Consider the following 22,852-nt stretch of genomic DNA (forward strand, 5'->3'; position numbering starts at 1 on the left):
ACCACATGTTTGGTCACCTTGATTTTATTTGACTAGTTTTGTTTCTTTTTTGCTTTTTTTTAACCCTATGTGATACTGGCCTACGTGATTACATAAAGTCTTACCTTTTTTCCATTTCTCCTGATTTTCTTTTCTTCTTTGCGTTTTTTTAACCCTATGTGATACTAGCCTACGTGATTACATAAAGTCTTATCTTCGTAATCCATCAATGGCGAACAGTATATCTAGAGAAGAAGAAGAAGAAGGATGAGACATGATTAGTGATTTACCGGACACAATTCTTCATCACATATTGTCTTTACTTGAATTAAAACAAGCAATCACGAGCAGTGTTTTGTCAACAAAGTGGAGGTATGTATGGGCATCTCTCCCTTGTCTTAAGTTTGACGTCAATTCATTCAAGGACACCCACAGAGCTGGAAAGGCAGAAGCTTTCAAACGATTTGTGAATCAGGTGTACAATCTCCGTGATAATTCTTCAAATATACAGATTTTGAGTCTATGTTGTTATGGGCTAAAAAACCCAATGGATATATATGAGTACAATATAAAAAGGTGTGTTGGTGAATGGATTGGTACTTCGTTAAAACATAATCTTCAAGAAGTATATATTAAATTTACTATTCTTGATTTGGGTTCTCTGTTTCCTTGCAATCTCTTCACTTGCAATTCACTGACGAGATTAGAGTTGGAAGCCTCTATCGATTCCTATCAGCTTTTCATTCTTGATCAATATGGTTCATTTAGCTTACCTAGATTGAAAACATTGCTTCTTAAGCGGATTAAGTTTGTGCTTCATGATACACCCGATAAGCTCTTCTCAGGTTGTCCTGTTTTGGAATCATTGACTATAACCACTTGTGTTTTCAAGCAAAGGGAACTGAAAATTACTGCTCTTAAACTTGAACACTTGGTAATTGAATTGTTCATGGATAAGATGGAGCGAATGAAAATCAGGTTAAACACTCCCAATCTCGTATCGCTTCGTTGTAAAGATTTTATGTCAAGAGACTTTTGTGTAGAGCATGATCTCTGCAGTTTGGTTAAAGCTGAACTCGATTTCATTCCTGGATATGAAAAGAGAGGTGGATTAAGGTTCTACGACAATATAAAGTTGCAAACAAGTGTTGTGAGGATGATGAGAACTCTGAGAGAATTTCATAACATACAAGTACTAACGTTATCGCCTTCGTTTTTTGAGGTATATATGTTCCTGTTTTGTTTTTTTTCAAGTTCCTTTTTTTTTCTTTTCTTTCAATCTACTTTGTTTCTGGCATTTGAATGACGTGTATGTTTTGTAGAGTTTCCATAATGATCCCTCAGAAGTTCAGAACATATTTAGCACTGCGACCATCCAGTTTTGTAAGTTACGATGTTTGAAGCTGGAAATATGGGGTACATATGCAACTCTCTTGGTCATAACTTACTTACTTTTGAGCTCGCCTAATACAAAATCTCTCATCATGGAAATAAACAAGGTAACACTCAAATTAATCTTTCTTACTTTTATAGAACAGCTTTTTTTGTCTGCGCCTACCATTTTAGAAAATGACCGCCCATTTAAGAAAGCATTGTCTTCTGCAAACTTGTTTAACTCTCCACATCTCGGGTGTGTGGAGTGAAGACACAAACAAAAAAAAACTCTGAACGAAATTTATATGTTTCTGTACTCAATTGATGTATCTTAAAGATTTTCTTGACATATATTTGTAACACTAATGTTGCTTCTTTTAATCTTTGCTGCTATTGTTATTAAGGACCCCTATCTAAGAAAGTCATCTCCGTATTGGTATGAGGTAATTTTTGAGCGCTCTCTAAACACATTTCTTCTTGATCGGCGTACTTTGAAGTTGCCTACAAATAGATTTATTTCTTTTATGTTTCTAGGTAGATTTGATCACAAGTCGAGCAACTCTCTACAATTTATGGAAACATGGTGAAAGATCAGTGGCATGGGAAATCCGTTGCCTCAAGCTTGTTGAGATTCGAGGTCTCGAGGGATCTTTTGATGAGCTCTGCTTTCTAAGACATTTGCTGGAGTATGGCATGGTTCTGGAGAAATTGATTATTTACCCATCCAAGGAATGGTTACGACATCCAAATAGAAGGCTAGACTCTTTTATTAAGGAGACGTTGTTGTCTTTTCCAAGAGCCTCATCGACCGTCGAAATCTTAATGTTATTCTAAGTTTAGTCGAGATCTTAGTATTGTTATTCTAAGTTGAGTTTACCGTGGTCCAAGGTTTCATTCCATTTGCGACTTCATTTTTACTTCCTAAAGAGTGTCTGTTATAGCTGCTCTATCCGTCAACATATATCCCAAGTCATTTTGGATTGTGCTGATCTGATCTTTTCTTTCCCCTCTAGATTTTAGTTTATACTGAAGTTAAGCATTGTTTCGATCATCAAACATCACCATGTGTTCTTTGGCCTATCTTTAAGTCTATCCTAAGGGAGTGAGTTCCTAATTGAGCTTCAATTTTTTACTCATATTGCCGAAGTGAGTTCCTATGTGGTTCCATCTTTCTAAGGGCCTTCTTAGTCTAAACCATATTTTGTTGAACATGGGTTTGGGTTGAGTTATCCCCAAGGACCCCAACTGAAATTACCTATTTCATCAAAAATATGTGACGGGTCCAAATCAAGGATAATAGATCTTATTCAAAATTAAAAACAAAATCGCGAGTCAGATGCAAACATACGTGATGTTGGACTCCGAATAGATGTGGCTATGATGCTGGCCTCTTATAGTCTGATAGTAATGTTCTTATTAAAAAGACTAGTTTTTCACCCGTGCGATGCACGGGTATGTTTCTCGCTTATGAAATATAAGATCCATGTTAGGAGATTTCTTCTTTTAGGTCTTTCTTCAAGATTATTGCAGATATTGCAGCTCATAATTTAGACTAATCATACAAAAAAAAAAAGCGAAATTACTTTCACGTCATATTGATATTGAAAGTAGAATGTATAGGACGTAAAATGATATGTTGTCAAAGCCAAAACTCAAAATTCTTAAAAGGTTAACCAATTTTTCATAAAGACTTCATGCAAAACTGGAATTAGGGTAATAATGATACATGAAGCCAAGTAGGAGGGCTTACGTCAACCGTGAGTGGAGGAACCAAAACACAAACTTTCGACAAATTTTGTTTTTATTCCCGTGGATGTATTATTACGCTGATGCCGACACCACATTGATTTGGTACAACTAAATTGGGTTAGGATATATGTATCTAAGCACATAGGCCTACGGGGACAACAAAAACATATAAATACTGAATAAATCCAGCTGGTTTATTAAGCTTCCTATTAATAAATTTGCAATACCATGATGGAAATTTGCGAAATAAATCTATAATATCTAGAATAAGACTTTGGTTCTCCGATTTGACTCCATGAAGAGCTCCATTAGTTATTGTTGCTATATTCTTCGCATCTAACTCAATGCAAGCTTGTTGTAAAGCCAGCCTCTCTGCCCATCCCATAGCCTGCAGCAAGCCATCTACTTCGACATGCTCCACATCTAAGTATCCATGCGCATAGATACATCATCTTGTTCAAACTCATCGTTCCAGTCGTGTGATATCCTTTTTACGGTGTAGCTACAGTAAGAGGTTTATCATCCTTGTATCGGGTTATTTTTTGTTGGTGATGCTAAATGATAATTGCATTATATTTACATACCCACAAATTAACACTACTTACATAGCCGAAAGTGACACGGGACCATTAATACAGATTACATCGTGGTCCCCTCCAAAAGTACCCATTTATGAGCTTATTAAATTGGCTTGTGTTCTACCAAGTGAGCACTTGCCTGCGAATGTTTTAATAGGGTTCAACTCTACGGTAACATATAACCGATTAGGTTAAATAAAATACACTTAGATGTAATCGGGAATCCTTTGTGCGCCTTTAATTTTTTTTGTCAGTTAAATATGCTAAGTGTGCTATATTTTCTAGCGTCAAGTTCTTTTTGAATCATAAGTTCAGATGGAACTATTGGATGCCAAAATCAGAGAACAAAACTTCGTACCAGGTATTGTACGACATCCTCAAGGTGAGGTTGAATTGAGAAGATTTGACAGGAATTGCTTGTTTATAACTTTATGTATATTTTTTATACACTACATTCTTCCAAGGTATTGTTGACTCTTCACATTTTTACAGATTGGGTAATTTGCCAAGAGATTGTTAGTTGGAATATTTAGTATACAGTGTCGGGTGAGTAAGCATTTTGTGTTCTTGAATCAATATTTATAATTTTGTGATCTTTCAGTTACTGTTCATTGAAATATTGACGTGCAAGTCATTTTGAAACACTAAACCAGGAGTCCAGTGAATATTGTTGTTAACCTGAAAATTCACACATCAAATTAGGTCGGTTTTGTCTCTCTTTGTCAAATGCACACACACAGACACATCCGCAGAATGCTAAATTACATATAGTTTGTAACTCAAGGGGATATTTGAACTTGTAAAAATTCAAATGCATTGTTAGATGGCAGACTAACTTAAACATGTGCATTATGCCCACAACATCCTTTGTGCATGGAACACATCAAAGTATATGGATGATGGACCACAAAGCGAAGAATATTATTATTACATATCCAAACCACTACAAATGGCCAAAAATATTAACCATACCTGGCCTCATTCTCCTCAAGGAAAATGCAGCAGAACTATAAGAATGGGAAATACCAACCTATTCCATTATAACCAAGACATCTTGAAATTTAAAAAGTCATATCATCATCTTATACTAAAGCAGAGTATAATGAAACTGGTTAGTACAAATTAATTGGACACCACCTAATATTTTCTTGTTTTAATATTTGATGAACATTTACTTATGAGTTACAGTTACCACAATCAGCAAAGTACATAAAGATCTTATTTTACGCCAAAAGTTTAGAACGAAGTAAAACACAAATCCAACTATAATATAATCTTAAACCTATAAGCTAAATGGATTATACAATCATGGAAATTAATTTGCAACGTCAAACTAAAACATCATTTGGAAAACATAGTTAATCGAATATATAAAAATACCCCAAAAAAATCTTGGAAAGTGTTTATAGCTGTGCCAGGAGCGGGATTGTGAATTTGGCAATCGAAAATCCTGGAAATTAATATGAACCTTTAGATCTTGCTATTGAGCAAAAGCACGTAACCTACGAACCGAGACTATAAAAAAAAATGGAAAAAGTGAGAGATAGAGACTGCCAAGACATTAAATGAGGATCAAAACCACATATTAATGGTAAAAAAAAATGATATTAAGAATGGAGATCAAATGAAGATAATTTCCTTTTATCCCATGGGAAAGATCAATCTAAAGGCATAACCAAACAACATTCAACCCGCCGGCTAATGCTATACGGATACAAATTAAAAAAATATATATATAAGAAAGACTGGATTAACGTTAAGTGGCGGTGATAATCGAACTGCTTCTTTGACCTGATTACTTCTTTGGCCTCCCGTGAATTCTCGAACTGCAAACAAAACAACCAACCCAACAAACATAAGAGAACATATAATTAAAATGGATATTTCGATTGTTATTTTTGTGGAACAATCTATTTGGATCTATGAATTGTATGACTAAGTACAATACAAATAGGAAGGCCAAAATTTATTTTAAAATTTCTCCAGAAAATTGATTCCTAAATTATATAATTTGTTCAAACTTTGTCTAAGAAAAACCGAAAGTTAGGGGGGAAAAAGGAGGGACTACGGGACTACCACCTACTTTCTTCTCCGCCATAAATATCAACTACATGAACTTGATGACTGTTGCTTCAACAACTACTTGTGAGATTGACTTCCCTGTATCATATAAAAAGAATATATAAATAGAGAAAATAAAAATCAAATAACAAAATCGAGACGATGTTGATTTATTCTCTTACCACCGATAAAACAAAAGATATCATTCTCTTACTGAAGCTGCAACTACATAAAAATCAATTGTACAAAGAAAATATAATAAAAATATAAAAACCAAAAACAATGATAATTATCATCTGCATTACTAAGAAAATTAATAGAAAAAACATTTTAAATCAAAATTGTGATATTACGTTGTTGATATGATTATCATGATTAAACATAGAAATTCACTACTTGATTATATCTATATTCGCAGAATGAGTTTAGAGGTACCTTGATATTATTGTTTGAACGAAAACAGGTACATGATTGAGAGGATCGACCGTACCTGCACAACGAAGAACAATGAAAATAGACCAGAGAGAACCCTATGCAAGAATGGAAAATCTTAAAAGAAACGGGGAAAACAGGATTTCACATTTTCTTGAATGCTTTTTATATATAAGGAGACACCCAACCCACAAATTCCATAAATAATTTTTTTTAATAATAATATTAGTCAAAGAAATTTTGGTAATTTTTTAATTTTGTTTGACGAAAAAAATATCGAGCAGTCTACTGGACGTCTAAGAATAGAAATGCTCTTTATATTTATTTACTTACTCTGTAGAAAATGCTTTATATAGAGACACCATAACCACAACTTCCATAAAATAAAGACTTTGCTATAAAAACAATATTAATCCATGTCTAAGATATCAAAAGCTTTTATATAATAAAAATATTTATTCCAAAATTCACATAAAAATAATAATGAAAATATATACTATTTATTCTTTTTGTATATTATTGTCAAAAATAAATAATAAGTACTAAATATATCGTGCATGTTTAGGGACAGTAATTACTTTTGTTTTTTTTTTCCTTTTTTTGGAATGAATAATACTAACAAAAATTATTGAAACTCGTCTTTCTATTCTTCTCACGATACGTTTTGCTAATCTTCCCACGATTTTTATATTCTTCTATATTTTCTTGTTTTTCTTTGATCATGATTGATTTTTATGGTTTTGCTTTTTCTTTTAATAATTTTGTTTTTCAACTATTTGACAGGATTTGCCGATTTTTCTGCTGAGGAAGTACACTTTGATCATCAACATGTATTTTTATTTTAAGTTTTAATCACTGATTATCTAAATTTGATGGATAATTTCCTATTTTCATCACATATTCAAATTTGTTTAATTATTAGCAGCAGCTTCGAATTGTAATTAGGAATTAATTTAATTTTAAGAAATGTAATTGGACATTGTTGTGGGACATTAAACTTTTTTTCTTAATTTTCCGATTGATTTAATTCTGTGTGATGATAATCATGATGCATAATTTAATGTTTATTGTTTAATCATAATGAATGATATAAACATAATTTTATTTAATTATTTATTGGTATGTTTTAATGTTAGGATTTAATTATGATTTTCAAATGATTTCTTTTGAATTTGTTCGGTAATTTATAGGATTTCTTAAGATTTAGTTAATTTAGGAAATATTTTTCTTGAATATGATTGTCCAGGAAATATATTATAGCCCAAAAGATATTTTTATGGATTTTTTTACTCGAATTTTTATAAAATTACCAAAATAAATTAAAATGATGGGGCCGGAATTAACCAGAAACTACAGTTAACCACAGCGCTCGAAAAAACTCTATTTTTATATAAAGGATGGCCCAGCTTTGGTAATTTTACTCAGGACTTATTTCACCCAAGAAACCTCCTTTTAGACAGCTCAAAGGAGAAAACGGAACGTACAATTTACTAGGAGACTTTAAGATCAAAATTTTTTGCTTGATCACCAATTCATGAACTTAAAAGCTGTGATCGGCTAACCTAATTTCCACACATCAAGAACGTAATTTCACAAATTGACAAAGTCAGAGCTACCTATCCCTCATTGACGTGTATAACTATGCTAGTTTAAGAAATTGCTATATTAATAGCTAGGAAGCTGAAACAGTTGCTACGTATTAGCCAGAACTATCCCTTACAATTACAATCTGAGCAAGTAGGCATAAGACTCAGATTCCCTAAAACAAAAGAAAAGAAAAACCTAGACTCGTCTTCAAATTATGTTACAATGCTTATATACAATCAATCTAATGCAAGTCTGATGGCCAGCGATTTAGTTGATAAAGTACTACCACTTCAAGAAGCCAAGCCTGCTGCTGCTATCCACAACTGTCTCATCTGAGGTATGCTCTCCGCTTCCAATGCTGTCGTCATCTGAACTATTGTCAGGATCCATTTTGATGCGGTCAGCATTCTCAACAATCCAATCGCTGAACTCCGGCGATGATGCCAAGTCAGCAACAGCTTTTCTGGTATATTCGCTTGTAAAACCCTCCCATTCTCTCTTAGAAAATTTCCTGCGAGTAGGTGTCTTGTGAAAGGACGAGTAGAAACGTTCCTCAAAGTCTTCATTGTTATTAAATGACGACTTCACTAAACCTGCAAACATAAGAGCGGAGAAAAAGAGGCTTTTCATTACAAGTGCCAATTGAAGATCACAAGAACTGTACATTAAATTATTTAAACAGTATCAAGGAAGCATCAAGAATGCTCAAATGCTGGGACCCACAATCTCTGCAGTCCAATTAAATGGCGAGCATGTATCATATCTCAAATGGGCGAAAGAATTCCAAGAAAATAAATATATAAACCACTTAATTCATAGAAAAATTAAGACCCAATTGCCTATTCGCTAAACATGTATTCACTACATAAGCTCTGGATAAGTAAAATAAAGAAAAGAGAGAATCTTGAAGTAGAAATTAAAACAGTACCTTTTGTGGGAGAGTCGGCCCAAGCAAATGACTGTTTGGGGCTACTCCACAGGGTATTTTCATACAGCCTCTTAGGTGGTGTCCTGCTCAAAAATTCAGGCCGGTTATGATTTGGGGACACATTATTAACCTTTTTCAGCCACAGACTTCTGTTTGCTAGTTGGTTCCTGCATCAAGCACAAATTTGGATCAAATCACACGTCAAACTCAACCAAACGAATACCATCTCTGATCTAGAAATTTGGTGTGATATATTATATTGAAGTTCAACCAATCTACCAGATATCTTCATATGTGGTAATACCCTACGCCGAATTTCTAAAATAAATATCAGAGTAGTAGTTGAAAGTATATTCACTTACCCCGCCTTTGCACTACGCCATCTGGGAGACATAATGCAGAAACAAGCACCCCAACAAAATGCCAATGCCACCACTGCGAAAAGGGTATCAAGGGAACTCTGAAGAAAATAAAACAGTGTGAGAGTGACTTTTAGCTCCAAAGATGGAAACATGATCTCAAGAATAACAGCATATAGTACTTTGATGGTTTCTTAATTTGAATACGCTCAACATCCAATGGCAATTAATCAATAGCACTGGACCTCCATCCATTTACTAAAGGTTTAAGACCTTTAGTTATGATTTTAATATTTAAATAGTCATATGACTGCAACAACACTATTTAGAATGATGAATCAAAGGTTTGACTTTCACCCATGGTTGAAATCTAACAAGATTCAGTTCAAAACTAACATTCTAGGGAAGACGGGTGAACTGATTGTTTGATGATGCTTCCCAAGTACAATAACATACTCTTGAAAGCTTAATTAGTTAATCACTTAATTTTTTATATGGAACTACAACAGCACAACCACTAACTTATCTCTTCTACACGAATAAAAATAAGCATTTTCAACCAGAAGAATGTTCCAATGAGTCAGACCTGAAAAATGGAAGTCATTGCAACACCACGCATAGCCCACTTCATGAAGTGAGCTACACCAACATCCACTCGTCCATCATCTGAGATAACAAATTTACGCATGATCCAGTAGCCCAGTGCAGCTCCTGCAAGGATAACTCCTACTAATAGAAATATAGACACCTGGTACCAAGAACCATTATGAACGAAGAAAACATTAAGTTGCTTATAAGAGATAATTCAACTCAATGACATATAGTAAAGTATAAAGTTTTTAATCAATTTGATTACAAGGATTGAGCATTTAATAAAGAGTAAACCAGAAGATGAGGAAGTGACTTACCGGGTTATACATGTCTTCACTCAGACCAAAACTCACAAGAATTGAGTTGACCAGCATTGAGAAGTAATTTATAATAAGAGATCCGACTCCAATCTGAGAGAAAGAAGTAACAAGATTCATTTAAGTTTTTCAAATAAATGAACAGTGAGAGAAGCGCTACTCTACAATCACATGGTAACAAAAACAATAACTTACCACAGAAGTGTATATTGCAAAGTAGAAGGCACTTTTCCTTCCCATAGGTATCAATTTCATAGCCTGCACAATTAGAAAACATGTAGTCGGTATAGAACAATGCATAACAAGCAGGATCATGTGTTTTCTAAATTCAAATACTCGAAAAAACTTCAGGTTGACGTAGCTCAGAAATATAACATATGTGTACAAACATTACCAAACATGCACAAAATTAAATAAGTATCATTGAGGAACAACTTGCTTGCCTCGACTAAACTAACCTTACTCTAAACTAGTGCAGTGTGTGCATCAACCTCAGTAATGATATCTCAAAAGGAATCATAAGGCATTTAAAACATTTGGAAACCTTACTCACTTTGAAACCTGGTCCTAAAACAAATGATAAATGCAACTCTAAAATGAAAATTCCAGATGCATCCACAGTGTGGTAGTGACTTTGAAGTTCCACATGACACAAAATGTAATGTGACCAGCATTGTGTCAAAAAGGTTTTCCCTTTTTCATCCCCTAGAGGATAAAGAATTAGAAAGTAAATATAGCAAACCAGTTCGTAAACATACACTAAGAGAATCATTTTTGTGATAGACAGCAAAAATGTCAAGAAAATGAATATCCAGACATTCACCAGCATGCACAAGCAACAAGGAATATAAGAATCCATTAAAATGAGCAAAGCTATTTGAGGAACAAAATTACCTGAAATAGAAGGATCAAAACAACAAGCAAGACTCCAACTGCCATTGAGCTGCTATAATAAAATGGCACAGATTCACTTAAAAATGGTGCCAGCAGCAGTAAAACAAATCCAAATGCAAGACAGAATAAGCGCCACCTATGAACTCCTGCATCGGTAGAAAATTCCAGTTTAGATACCAATACAAAATGTTAGAATCACAAGAACATCTCAAAAAAGATCAGAAGTAATGTCTTTAACATCAAAGATTCAAAGTTACCTTCTTCGACGGATACTTTTACTGATCCAGATACCCCATCCCTAAACATCAAATCCACATAACGGTTCTCATAAGGTGACATCAAAGCATTCCATTGGCCATTTTGGATGGTCTTCCAGTCATCTTTCCCGCACTGACACAACCCAAGAGAAGCATTCCTGAAAATACAACCACATTATGACATAGCTCTCATCCGCCGTAATAAATTTGAATCTGAACGAAGAAAATGACACCAAGAAGATTAAATAATCTGTTCCACTTACCGATGGAAACATACTTGAACTTTGTTATGGAGTTTTTCAGGTATGACAACAGATGGTGTAAGAGTAACCCGAAGGGAATTCGCATAGCTCTGGAATTTTAGCCTAGAAACACCACCAATTTGAACACGACCACAATGTACAGTTTGTTTAGCACCATCGGACGTGACATACCCAGGCAAAAAAGATGGACTGAATTGCAGAACTGGGTTCTCCAAATCAACAACTGTAATTTCAAACGGTTAACACACATTAGTCTACTTTTTAAATTAGTTATGATCATCAAACAGTAAGCAAATGCGTCCAAAATAGATTCCTTCCCGATACAGTATTACTTACCAATTAAGTGATACAACAGAAATATCTAGTATTACATAAGAAAATAAAATTAAAAAATCCTTTAACAACCTAATGAAACTGCTAAGCGCGTCTCATTCTCAACTGTGACTACTTGCTAGTCAGAAAGCATAAAAGTACCCAGGCATCCAGGGAAACTAACATTGACATATAATAGTCAGAATATACTAATTTGTTAACACGACAATAACAGTTATTACTGGCTCATAACTAATCGATTAAGCAACAGCGTTCCGATTTTAGTCACCGCGATTTCTACTAATTCCTCAATATCAATGTATTTGACATCTAAAACTTGGTTTCTTGAATTCCGTCACCACAAAAACTACTCTTAATCTATTTATTCCTTCATTTGCAATGTAATTGAACCAAAATCTGTTTTAAATGTCCCGTAACTTAAACTATAAATCATCCAATCAACAAACAAAAACCTATAAATAAATAGTAAAACCCTAACTTAATCCAAATCTAAACGAAGGAAAGCGTACCTTTGTAAGTAAGTTCTTCGCTAGAAACAGAGAAAGAACCAAGATAGAGACAGATACAGAGTGAGAGAAAGTAGAGAGAGACAGTAGAAGTTGAAGAAGAAGAGGCCATCGCTCTTTTCTTCGATTTGTGAGACAAAATCAAAAGAGCGGGATTTGGGTTCTTTCCCCGTCTGAATTTGTAGTCATGACATTTCGATTTGTACGTTTAACGCGACGCGTATTATATGCGTGTGCGTATTATTTACGCATTGTTTGGACTTTGGATGCGCCGTAAATAACCTAGCATTTTTGGGTCGACCCAAAAAGATTTAGTGGCGAAGAACGATTTTTTGGGACTACTCAAAAAATGGGGGACTACTCTCAAGTTTTTGGGTGGTTATTAGTAGTAATTTCCAATCACCCTTTATCTGATTTTTTTTTAAAATACCTATTTTACCCTTAATGATTAATTTAGTTAGTGTGATGATTAATTAGTGTTAATGTTATAATTAGTAACTGATTAATTAGTGATTAGTGAGTTATATTAGTGGTTGTTTTGTTATAACATTATTATTGAGAGATAAGAAGAAGAAGGAAATATGAAGAAGAAGATGAATGAACCCAAAAAAAATTGAGTTTAGTAATTATGATTTGAGTGATTCATGTGACGATACTTCAGAATCAGAACCCCCTTCACCTCATTGTGTATTTGTCAATACTTCTAATGATCCAAATATGAGTTATTTGTTAGATGATGAAAAAAAAAATCCCCCATCTCAAGCTAACCAAACAAATGATGGATTTTATCAGCCACAACCTGAAGATGAAGCTATGGGTACTCAGGTATGCCTCATATTTAGTTAATGTAGCTTGAATTGTGCAAAAATTTGGCCAAACTCAAAATTTCTGGAAAAATTCGGTCAGGTCAACCTAGTTCGGTTACCAAATTTAGCTTGCGAGGTAACCGAACCGTTCTTAATGTGTAGTTCGGTTACTAAATTTAGCAGACACAGGTAACCGAACTACATGTTATTGGTGGTTTTTTAGAGTTCGGTTATGTTTTTTCAGAACATGTAACTGAACTATTTTTATAGAGTTTACAGTGCATTGTTCGGTTGAGTCGATATCAGCATTTTTGATACCGAACTTTCTGTTCGGTAAGGTCGCAGAAAATATAAGTATAGCGTTTCTAACCGAACATTTGAGTTCGGTTTAGTCGAGTTTTTCAGTTTCATTGCCGAACTTGTACATAGAAAATCTAAAGATCGAGTTCGGTAAGGCCCCAATTTATTTCTGGAAACTACATAACCGAACTTTTTGTTCGGTAGGGTCGATAAAAAAAATTCCATTACCGAACTTATAAGGAAATTTTTCTTGGTATTGACGTTGTGCTATTACTTGTAGGTTCCATGTGATCCAATAGAACCAATGGAAAACCAACCTTCCCCAGTTGGTATTTTGTACGATGACACGTCCCATCACTACATGAATGACTTGGTATTCACAAATCCGGAAGATGCAAAGAGTAGGGATAGACAACTCTTCATCGTCTATCTCCTCTCCCTCTTCTCCATCATCTTCCTCCTATTCATCGTCTACCTCCTCTCCCTCCTCTTCCTCCTCTTGTCGGGTTCTAGTTCTTCTTCTTCTACATTTCCTTGGTCTTCATTTCCCTGCTCTTGTTCAACCTCTTCATTTCCTTGGTATTCATTTCCTTGCTCTTCTTCATCATCATTCTCTTTTCAATAACATTATCAATTGTATTCTCCATCACCTCTTCATTAACATCTTGGATTACATCACGAACATTATCTTGGTTGACTTCCGGAAACAAGTCCCCTCCATGTTTAGCATTTGTGGCACCATGTTTTAGTAAATCTAAATGTTTTGCTCTACGAGGGGTGGGAGTTTTCAAATCCTCATCTAGTTGTAGTCTCAATCTTTTTCCTTTATTCCTAATGAACAAAAACCAAAGTATTAGCTAAATATAAGAGAATATTGTGTTATCAAATCAAATAGAACTAAAGAATAAAGTAAACACAACACTTGAAGTTAGCAGACTATAGTTCGGTTACCAAAAAAAAAAGTGCATCGTAACCGAACTACATATTTCAAAGTTCGGTTAGCCATAAAAATTATCGACAAAACCGAACTCATTCTTAACTTTTGAAAATTTTAGTTCGGTTACGAGAGTTTTTTTTACGAGCACACCAAACTAAATATTTCAAAAGTTCGGTTAGCAAGAGAAATTATCGACAAAACCGAACTCATTCTTTCAAAGGAAAAATTGAGTTCGGTTACGAGAGATTTTCTTTTGTGAGCAGACCGAACTATGTAGTTCGGTCACCAGATATTTTTTCAATTTTTGCGAGCACGCCGAACTGTTCTTATTTTTGGAAGTTCAGTAGCAATTCTAGGGTTACACAATAAATTCTCCTAGCCGAAATATCTACTGTAACTACCATTTTCAATGGGTTTTGATGATTTCTAATCGATTTCTTCAACGAATAACGAATTGAAAAGAATGGGTATGTAGGAAATTACCCGCGGATTTGCATTTCACTTGAATCGGACTTTTTGGTTATTGTTGGATGATTGATTTTGCTTCTAAACGGTGGTTCAAGTTGTTTTTGAATTAGCAATTGTTTTGGGAGATTCACTATATGTGGGAGTCCCGGACTCAATCCTGGAAGTCTGGGTGTTTGCTTGGCACGCATTGCTTATAAAGATTGATTAATCGACGATGAAATTTTTTCGAATCGACGATCAACGTCGATGTCTAAGAAGAAGAGGAAAAGAAGAGAAGATGAAGAAGGAAAATAATAGAATCAGTTTTGAAACTGATTTTTTTCTTTTAATTTAGGTTTTAATTAGTGGGTTGGATTAATGGGTAGTAGGTTAGATTAGTGGATTATTAGGGTTAGTTATAACCTTAATTAGAATAAGGGCAGTTTAGTCTTTCCTAATCTTTTAGGACACCCCTTATAATGTAGGGTAGACATTTGCATCACAATGTAGTCCCCCACCTTTTTTGAGTAGTCCCCAAAAAATCGTTCAAAACAAAATAGGATCAGTAAGAAGTAAAATGAACCGACCCTTTATCCACGTATTTTTCGTATTGGCTAATCCATCCTTGATTAGTCGGTAGGTAGTTGGGTCATTAAGAATTAAAATGAACCGAACCTCTGTATATTTTTCGTAATGGCTAATCCACCCTCGACCAGTCGGTAGGTAGTTAATTAGTGTTAATAGGTAGTTATAGATTTTAGTGGAAATCATTTGAGTTAGTAAGATTTACTCCCTTCGTCCCTATTATAAAGACAGAGTTTGTAAATTTTGTAGTCCCATTAGATAGGATGAGTTATATTTTAAGGCCATGTTTTCCTCACGTACCCTTATTTATGATGCATTGTTATCATACAACGTAGTTAGATTAAGTCGTATGGGCTAGATTAGCCAAAAAGTGTTGTCTATTTGTTAACACTACTTTTTTCTCTAGATATATCTCGCATGTGAACTAGTAGCGAGATAGTTTCGCTAAATGGCTCAGCGCTGCCAAAATCACCTTCTCGTGGAATGGTTCAGCGCATCTAGATGCTAGATTAACACTACCACATGACTTTGGAGGTTTTCCTAGCTGCCAATCTAAATGCTAGATTAAAAGACCATAGGACTAGGTCTTAAGATTAAGTTCTATGGGATAGATTTGGATGCTAGATTAGACAAAAAGCGTTGCAGATTGCACAAAAAATGTTGCATATTCTTTAACACTACTTCTCTTTCCAGATATATCTCGCATTCCACCTAGTAGTGAGATAGTTTCGATGAATGGTTCGGCACAGAGAAAATCAACTTTTCGATATTTGGTTTAGCATATATTGCTTTATTTTTTGATCCAACAATTGAGATGGTTGCGTTATTCCCTTTAACGCGGCCACGGAGAATGGTTCAGCACATTTAGATGTTAGATTAAAACTGTCATAGGACTTAGGGGGTTATTCTAGCTGACGTGGACTTCCAATCTAGATGCTAGATTAGAAGACCATAGGACTTAGCCTAAATATCAGATGGAGATTTATAGATGGGATAAGGTGAGGGTAAATTAGGAAAGTAAGAGAAAGTTTATGAAAACTAAACATTTTCTTATTCTAAGAGAATAATGCTTCTCTGCCTATATAATGGGGACAGAGGGAGTAAGATTTTATAGAAGAAGAAGTGGGAGAAAACTAGATTTACCTAAAATCAAAACAAAAATTGATGAGTATGGATAAGAAGGTGGGAAACATCATGAAGAATATCATGTTCAAGGTTAGATAACGATTAGAGAGACGATTAAATGCATTCAATGCCATTAACGTCCCAGAATAGGTAGATAATATAGTACTTTATCTACTGACTATACCCTTCAGTTCAAATAGAGAAGCACAATTGGTAGTCCCATGATGTTCATTATCTATCGATTGTGATAGTCGCCCCAAATTCTATTTTTTTCAAAACTAATGAAATTTCGAATTTTTCTACTTTCACAATCGGTAATTTAGTGATGTTCGTTATCTACCGATTCTAGAATCAGTAGTCTCAAGATGTTTATTATCTACCGATTGTGATAATCGCCCCAAATTCTAATATTTCAAAACTAGTAAATTTCGAATTTCTCTATTTTCACATCGGTAGTTTAGTGATGTTCATTATCTACCGATTGTGATAGTTGCGATAAATTCTAATTTTTTCAAAACTAATGAAATTTCAAATTTCTCTACTTTCACAGTCGGTAGTTTAGTGATGTTCATTATCTACCAATTGTAATAGTATCCCCAAATTCAATTTTTTCAAAACAAATGAAACTTCGGATTTCTCTACTTTTACAGTCGGTAGTTTAGTGATGTTCATTATCTACAGATTGTGCTAGTAGCCCCAAATTCTAGTTTTTTTCGAAACTAATGAAATTTCAAATTTCTCTACTTCTACAAACGGTAGTTTCGTGATATTCATTATCTTCTGATTCTGATAGTAGCCCCAAATTCAAAATTTTCAAAACAAATGAAACTTCGAATTCACAATCGGTAGTTTAACAAATTAGATATCTACCGATTATGTCTAAATTTTGGGTACGGAAACTCAAATACCAAACATAATCATTAGATAAGTATCAATCATATCTACCGATTAAGATCGTTTTTCTTGACGAATAAGGAACACAGTCATAATTGGTTGACAAGACCAATACTAAACTACCGATTGTAAGTAAAAGGGAATAGGAGGTATTTTACTAATGATTAAGATATCTCATAGACACATCTATGGGATGGGCATAAAAATCCCCCCCCCCCCCCCCCCCCAAAAAAAAAAAAAAACTTTTTGAGTCGCCCCTAAAAATGCCAGCTAAGTAACTTCTCAACCGAATAGAGTTGAGAAGTTGGGAAGGTTGGGAACTACATTTCAGTATGATTAGTTTTTTTCTTTCTTTTTTGTTATTATTTTATTTTACGTGTCGAGATATTTAGGCCTTCGTGGGTAAAAACCTTTTACTGGTTAATGTGTAAAAGTGGTGGAGTAGGCCGGTGCTTCATGAAGCAAATCGTCTAAACCCTTAAACTAATGTACAGCACAGGAGTACTTTGAGTTCGAGAGACTAATTTGTAGGATTATGGCCTAAACCAAGAAATGGTCATTTCAGATTCAGTTCGCTCGCAAGGAATGAGAAGAGGACCATCTAGTACAAAGCTCGTTTCCATGCTCTAGGTATGAATCTCCTCCTATATGTTGACACCTAGCCGCTTAAACATAAATTAATTACAGAAAAATAATTATCAATAATTTATTTATTTTAATGCGTCCACTTTTAAAAAGGTTTCTAACATGCGAGGGTAAAAAGTTGATGAGGTGTCACCATACAGAAGAGGATTCATACTCAAACTACGGAATGCAGTTTCATATTAAAAAAGTTCAAGGAAAAGGGTTGGTGTCGGTCTGTAGGGAGGAAAGCTGAGAACGTGTGGAGGCCAATGGAAATTGATTGATCATGAGTGATGCGATGAAATGCTTTGAAGATGATTTCTCTATGTAAGACGAGCGAAAGCTTCTGTCTGACTGATGATTGACTATCGTAGGTTTTCCTACATTAAGTCTTGTTGTTGACTCATAGAGTGACAAACCTATTTATTACACAGGTAGTTAACACATTGATCTTATGTAAGTGGTGACGGTTGAAAGATGATCGGAAGAATGAGGAAGTGGGAATCGTGTGTAAACCAGTTTCGCCTTGCGTGAGAGACTTGGTTGATTTTCCACCCCACTATTCTATTTACTCCTTCAGTTGCCTACACGACTTACTCACATTTCTCATCGTGGGTGTATATCTACATCTCACCTAATGTAGGCCGTCGGACCAAAACCCTAGTGAATATCCCCCCATGTGACACAAAATGATGTCTCATGTGAAAATGATTTCTCTGTAAGATCAACCATTGAAGGTGGATCATTTCTGATTTCCTCAAGAGCCCGGCCGAAAAGAGGGTAATTGACGGTATCGATATTGGTGCCGATATTTTTGACAAGAGGGGTGGTGCCCAGAGTACCAGTATTGGGAAGAGGAGAAGTGTCACCCAGAGTACCAATATTGTTGATAGGATTAGTGGTATTAGTAGCACCACTAGTACTTGCATTGAGATTGGTAGTTGAACCATTAGGATTGAGTTTGGTAATTAAACCAAATCTGAGGTTGACCATCTTTAAAAAATTGAACTTGCCACCGAGAGATTAATCTCTCACTGTGGTTGCCAATTTATTCGTGGGTAAAAATGTTTTACTGGTTAATGTGTAAAAATGGTGGAGTACGCAAGTGCTCGATGAAGCAAATTGTATAAACTCTTAAAAAAATGTAATGCACGCGAGTACTTTGTGTTCGAGAGACTAATCCATAGGATTCTGGCATGAACCAAGAAATGGGAATTCTAAGTTCAATTCGGCTGCAAGGAAGGAGAATGATCGGTCTGTAGGGAGGGAAGCTGAAAATATGTAGAGATCAATGGAAATTTATTGATTATGAGTGATGTGTTGAACTGATTTGAAGATGATTTCTCTATGTAAGACGAGATAAATCTTATGTGTGACTGATGATTGACTATTGTAGGTTTGCTTACGTTAAGTCTTGTTGTTAAGTCATAAGCTGAGGAACCTATTTATTGCAAAGGTAGTTAACATATTGATCTCTAGTAAGTGGTGACTGTTGAAGATGAGCGTAATAATATGGAAGTGAAAAATCGTGTATAAACCAGCCCCGCCTTGCTTGGGAGACTTGGTTGATTTTCAATCCACTATTATACTTACTTCTTTAACTTCCGGCACGACTTACTCATATTTCTGATCGTGGAAGTATTGCTACATCGCATCCATGTCGCCACACGAAAACCCTAGAGAATATCCCTCGTGTGAACGAATCAGTATCTCATGTGAAAGTCTGCTTTGCAAACGAATATTTAAATGGTTAATCATTGAGCTAGTTAGACTAAGAGTTTTAACTGATGAATGAAACATGGTTGGTAATTCATAATTATGATGGATGAAGCACGTGGTGTCTATTGAGATATCAACAATGCTTTGCAGACTATAAACATTGAGTCTGATGGGTCATTGATGATTGTGATATATCATTGTGGCAACTGAGGAAGCAATGATATTTGAATGATATGGATTGATAAGCATATGTTTAATGATATTGTTGGATCGATCATAAACCAATATGTTTTTTGATGTGTCAACCACTTGACATGAAGTTATATGAAGATGAACATTGTTGAATGATCATAGCAGGTTCATCCTCGATCCACGTATCATGAGTAATTCGAATGAAGAAGCAGAGACATTATTGCATTAAAGTATTGGTTGACAGATCAATAAAATATTGACTGATGAACCTACATATTGGTTGATGAACTAATAAAATATTGATAGCTGGATCAATATGAAATATATTGCTTCACAAAGCAATTAGACATTGATAGTCGAATCAATAAAATATCCAGTAAAATATTGGTAACTGGACCGAATATTAAATAATAAATTAAAATATTGATAGTTGGATAAATAAACAATTGTGAACCAATAAATTAAGAATAGTTTTCAGATATCTCTCTTGAGGAATCACAAAGACTGAGACGAAGAAAACTTTGTGATTTTTATTTATCTCGCCCCTGAAAGAGACTATGAAAACCTCGATAACAGAAAGAGCAAGGTCAGGATACACGAACTATCAAGGTAAGGATACTCGGACCTGGATTCATGAATTCCTAAGTGAAGTCTTTCAGTCGTATATCTAATTATATTTCTCAGAGGAAAACTAGGTCAATATAGGATGGCTTTAGCAATCAACTAAGACACAAAGTGTCAGGTACTGAATTTCCCGGTTGAATGAGTGTCTCTATTTATAGATGTTCAGAATTGAGGGTTGCTTAGAATTAAATCTAAGATAACTTGAGATTCAAGCAAATACTTTATATGTTTCAATGAAAGTCTTGGAAAAGCGGGGGTCTAACAACCACACCCAATATTTCTCCTAGCAATCTGTATGGAAAAACTCCAATATACTTTCGAGAATCAACTAGACAGTCAGAATCAATTTCAAGAAAAGTATATCCAAGAGTTGTATCTCAATTTATCAATTCAATCTGCAATCAAACAAATAGGAATTCGAGAGATCGATTGAATATAAGAGAAATAACTTGAACGGTACCAAACACCAATGTTCAAGGATCAATCAATTTCAATCAGCAACCAAAGGTTGGATTTACCAACTGATCGATTCAACGCACAACCTATGATATTTCTATTATAACAAAATATAATGCAAAAAAGAAATAACACAGACACCAGAAGTTTTATTAACGAGGAAACCGCAAATGCAGAAAAACCCCAGGACTTAGTCCAGATTTGAACACCACACTGTATTTAGATGCTACAGACACTAGCCTACTCCAAGTTAACTTCGGACTGGAATGTAGTTGAGCCTCAATCAATCTCACACTAATCAAGTTACAATTGCGCTCCTTACGTCTCTGAATCACAGCAGAAATCTACGCACTTGATTCCCTTATCTGATCTCACCCACAACTAAGATTTGCTACGACCCAAAGTTGAAGACTTGATAAACAAATCTGTATCACACATAAAAGTATATTGTATAGATAAATCTGTCTCCCACAGATATACCTATGAGTTTTATTCTGTCTTTTGATAAATCAAGGTGAACAGTAACCAATTGATAAACCGGTTATATTCCCGAAAAAAAAGCCTAGTATTATCAATCACCTCACAATAATCTTAATCGATTAACAAAACAAGATATTGTGGAATCACAAACGATAGAAACCAATTGCCTGTCGGAGAATAAATCTTAAAGAAGATACTACTCAATCACGATAGAGAATAGCAAGATCAGAATACGCAACTACAGAGAAAAAAGTTGGGTCTGGCTTCACAATCCCAATGAATTATTTAAGTCATTAACCTACATGGTTTCATGAAAAACCTAAGGTTAAAGGATAATCGACTCTAGTCGCAACTAGTATCACACAGGAGGTGTGGGGATTAGGTTTCCCAGTTGCTAGAGTTTTCCTTCATATAGTCTTCAAATCAGGGTTTGCAATTAATGTTACCTTGGTAACAAAGCATTCAATATTAACTGTTAGATGAAAACCTGATTAGATTCAAGCTAATATCTTTCAACCGTTGGATCGAACTTAGCTTGTTATACACAAATGACATGTATCATAATTTAGATAAAAGTAACCGTACCTAAATGTGTACACTTAGTTTTTTCAACAATAGTTAACCAAAGGTTAGACATATGAGCAGTTTCATATCAACCTTATCCATCTTTATCATAACTAGTTCAAATGACTCAAATGAAACTAGTTAGAGAGTTTTTCAATTGTTTATATTCTCAGAGAAGTATACAAGACACAATTGAAGAAAAATCTATTTTGATTCACTCGAATCATTTCATAAACATTATTTCCACGTTTGCAAAAGATTGCATTCCTTACTATATAAATGTATTAGTTCATGAACAAACCGATTTTAGAACATAACCTACTTAAGTATGCAAATTGGTACGCATACCTAAGTAGCCGGACTGAGTTTGGTTACACCAGTACGCGTACGGGTACGCATACCACTTTATTCTTCCAAACTCCAGCAGAAATTCACGGAACTTGAACATCCGCCAGTACGCGTACGGGTACGCACACTTAGTTTTCGGACTTCCAACAACCAACAATACGCCTACGGGTACGCATACCATGGTTCCCGGTTTTGGACTTTACACAAATGTGAATACACACTATGTTTATATCCAATCATGGTTACATGTTCTAAACCTCATTTCAATCATTGAAACATTCTTGGAAGATGACAATAGCTGTCTCACACAAACTATTATCTTCAAAGCAATTTTCAAGTGATCGAATGATCAATACGAAACATTCCGAGTATACATCAAATGACTGTCTCACACAAATCATGTAAGATATTACAAGGCGATTTTCACATGATCATATTTTGACTTTCGTCAAGAATAAAAGATGAACTTGGTTAAGCTAACCAACACATATTTCGAGAAATAGATAAACGAGATAAACTCGGCTCGAAATACCAAATGTGTAT

General features: G+C 34.7%; 2 protein-coding genes across 2 annotated transcripts; one reads left to right on the plus strand and one right to left on the minus strand.

Annotated features, from left to right (window-relative positions):
* The first annotated feature begins 253 nt into the window (after positions 1-253).
* LOC113324311 (F-box protein At4g22280-like) lies at positions 254-2,288 on the plus strand. The gene is made up of 4 exons (XM_026572628.1): positions 254-1,201; positions 1,302-1,478; positions 1,758-1,796; positions 1,888-2,288. Exons 1-4 carry the CDS (start codon positions 254-256, stop codon positions 2,185-2,187), a joined length of 1,464 nt encoding a protein of 487 aa, XP_026428413.1. The 3' UTR covers positions 2,188-2,288.
* A 5,533-nt stretch (positions 2,289-7,821) lies between these two features.
* LOC113320205 lies at positions 7,822-12,386 on the minus strand. Its single transcript, XM_026568143.1, has 10 exons — positions 12,212-12,386; positions 11,370-11,592; positions 11,107-11,264; positions 10,850-10,995; positions 10,151-10,213; positions 9,956-10,048; positions 9,634-9,795; positions 9,051-9,148; positions 8,689-8,855; positions 7,822-8,353 (listed from the first exon to the last, which is right to left on the minus strand). Exons 1-10 carry the CDS (start codon positions 12,318-12,320, stop codon positions 8,043-8,045), a joined length of 1,530 nt encoding a protein of 509 aa, XP_026423928.1. The 5' UTR covers positions 12,321-12,386; the 3' UTR covers positions 7,822-8,042.
* Positions 12,387-22,852: the final 10,466 nt, after the last annotated feature.

Source organism: Papaver somniferum, chromosome 11 (assembly GCF_003573695.1).
Source record: "Papaver somniferum cultivar HN1 chromosome 11, ASM357369v1, whole genome shotgun sequence".
NCBI lineage: Eukaryota > Viridiplantae > Streptophyta > Magnoliopsida > Ranunculales > Papaveraceae > Papaver > Papaver somniferum.

What these genes read in the sequence shown, in the direction of transcription:
- LOC113324311 (XM_026572628.1), top strand. Translation starts at nt 254, where the DNA reads ATGATTAGTGATTTACCGGACACAATTCTTCATCACATATTGTCTTTA. An exon ending in TATCGCCTTCGTTTTTTGAG is followed by an intron (nt 1,202 to 1,301) that starts GTATATATGTTC and finishes TATGTTTTGTAG; the next exon opens with AGTTTCCATAATGATCCCTC. An exon ending in TCATCATGGAAATAAACAAG is followed by an intron (nt 1,479 to 1,757) that starts GTAACACTCAAA and finishes ATTGTTATTAAG; the next exon opens with GACCCCTATCTAAGAAAGTC.
- LOC113320205 (XM_026568143.1), bottom strand. Translation starts at nt 12,320, where the DNA reads ATGGCCTCTTCTTCTTCAACTTCTACTGTCTCTCTCTACTTTCTCTCA. An exon ending in AAAAGTATCCGTCGAAGAAG is followed by an intron (nt 10,996 to 11,106) that starts GTAACTTTGAAT and finishes CTACCGATGCAG; the next exon opens with GAGTTCATAGGTGGCGCTTA. An exon ending in TTTTGATCCTTCTATTTCAG is followed by an intron (nt 10,214 to 10,849) that starts GTAATTTTGTTC and finishes CTAATTGTGCAG; the next exon opens with GCTATGAAATTGATACCTAT.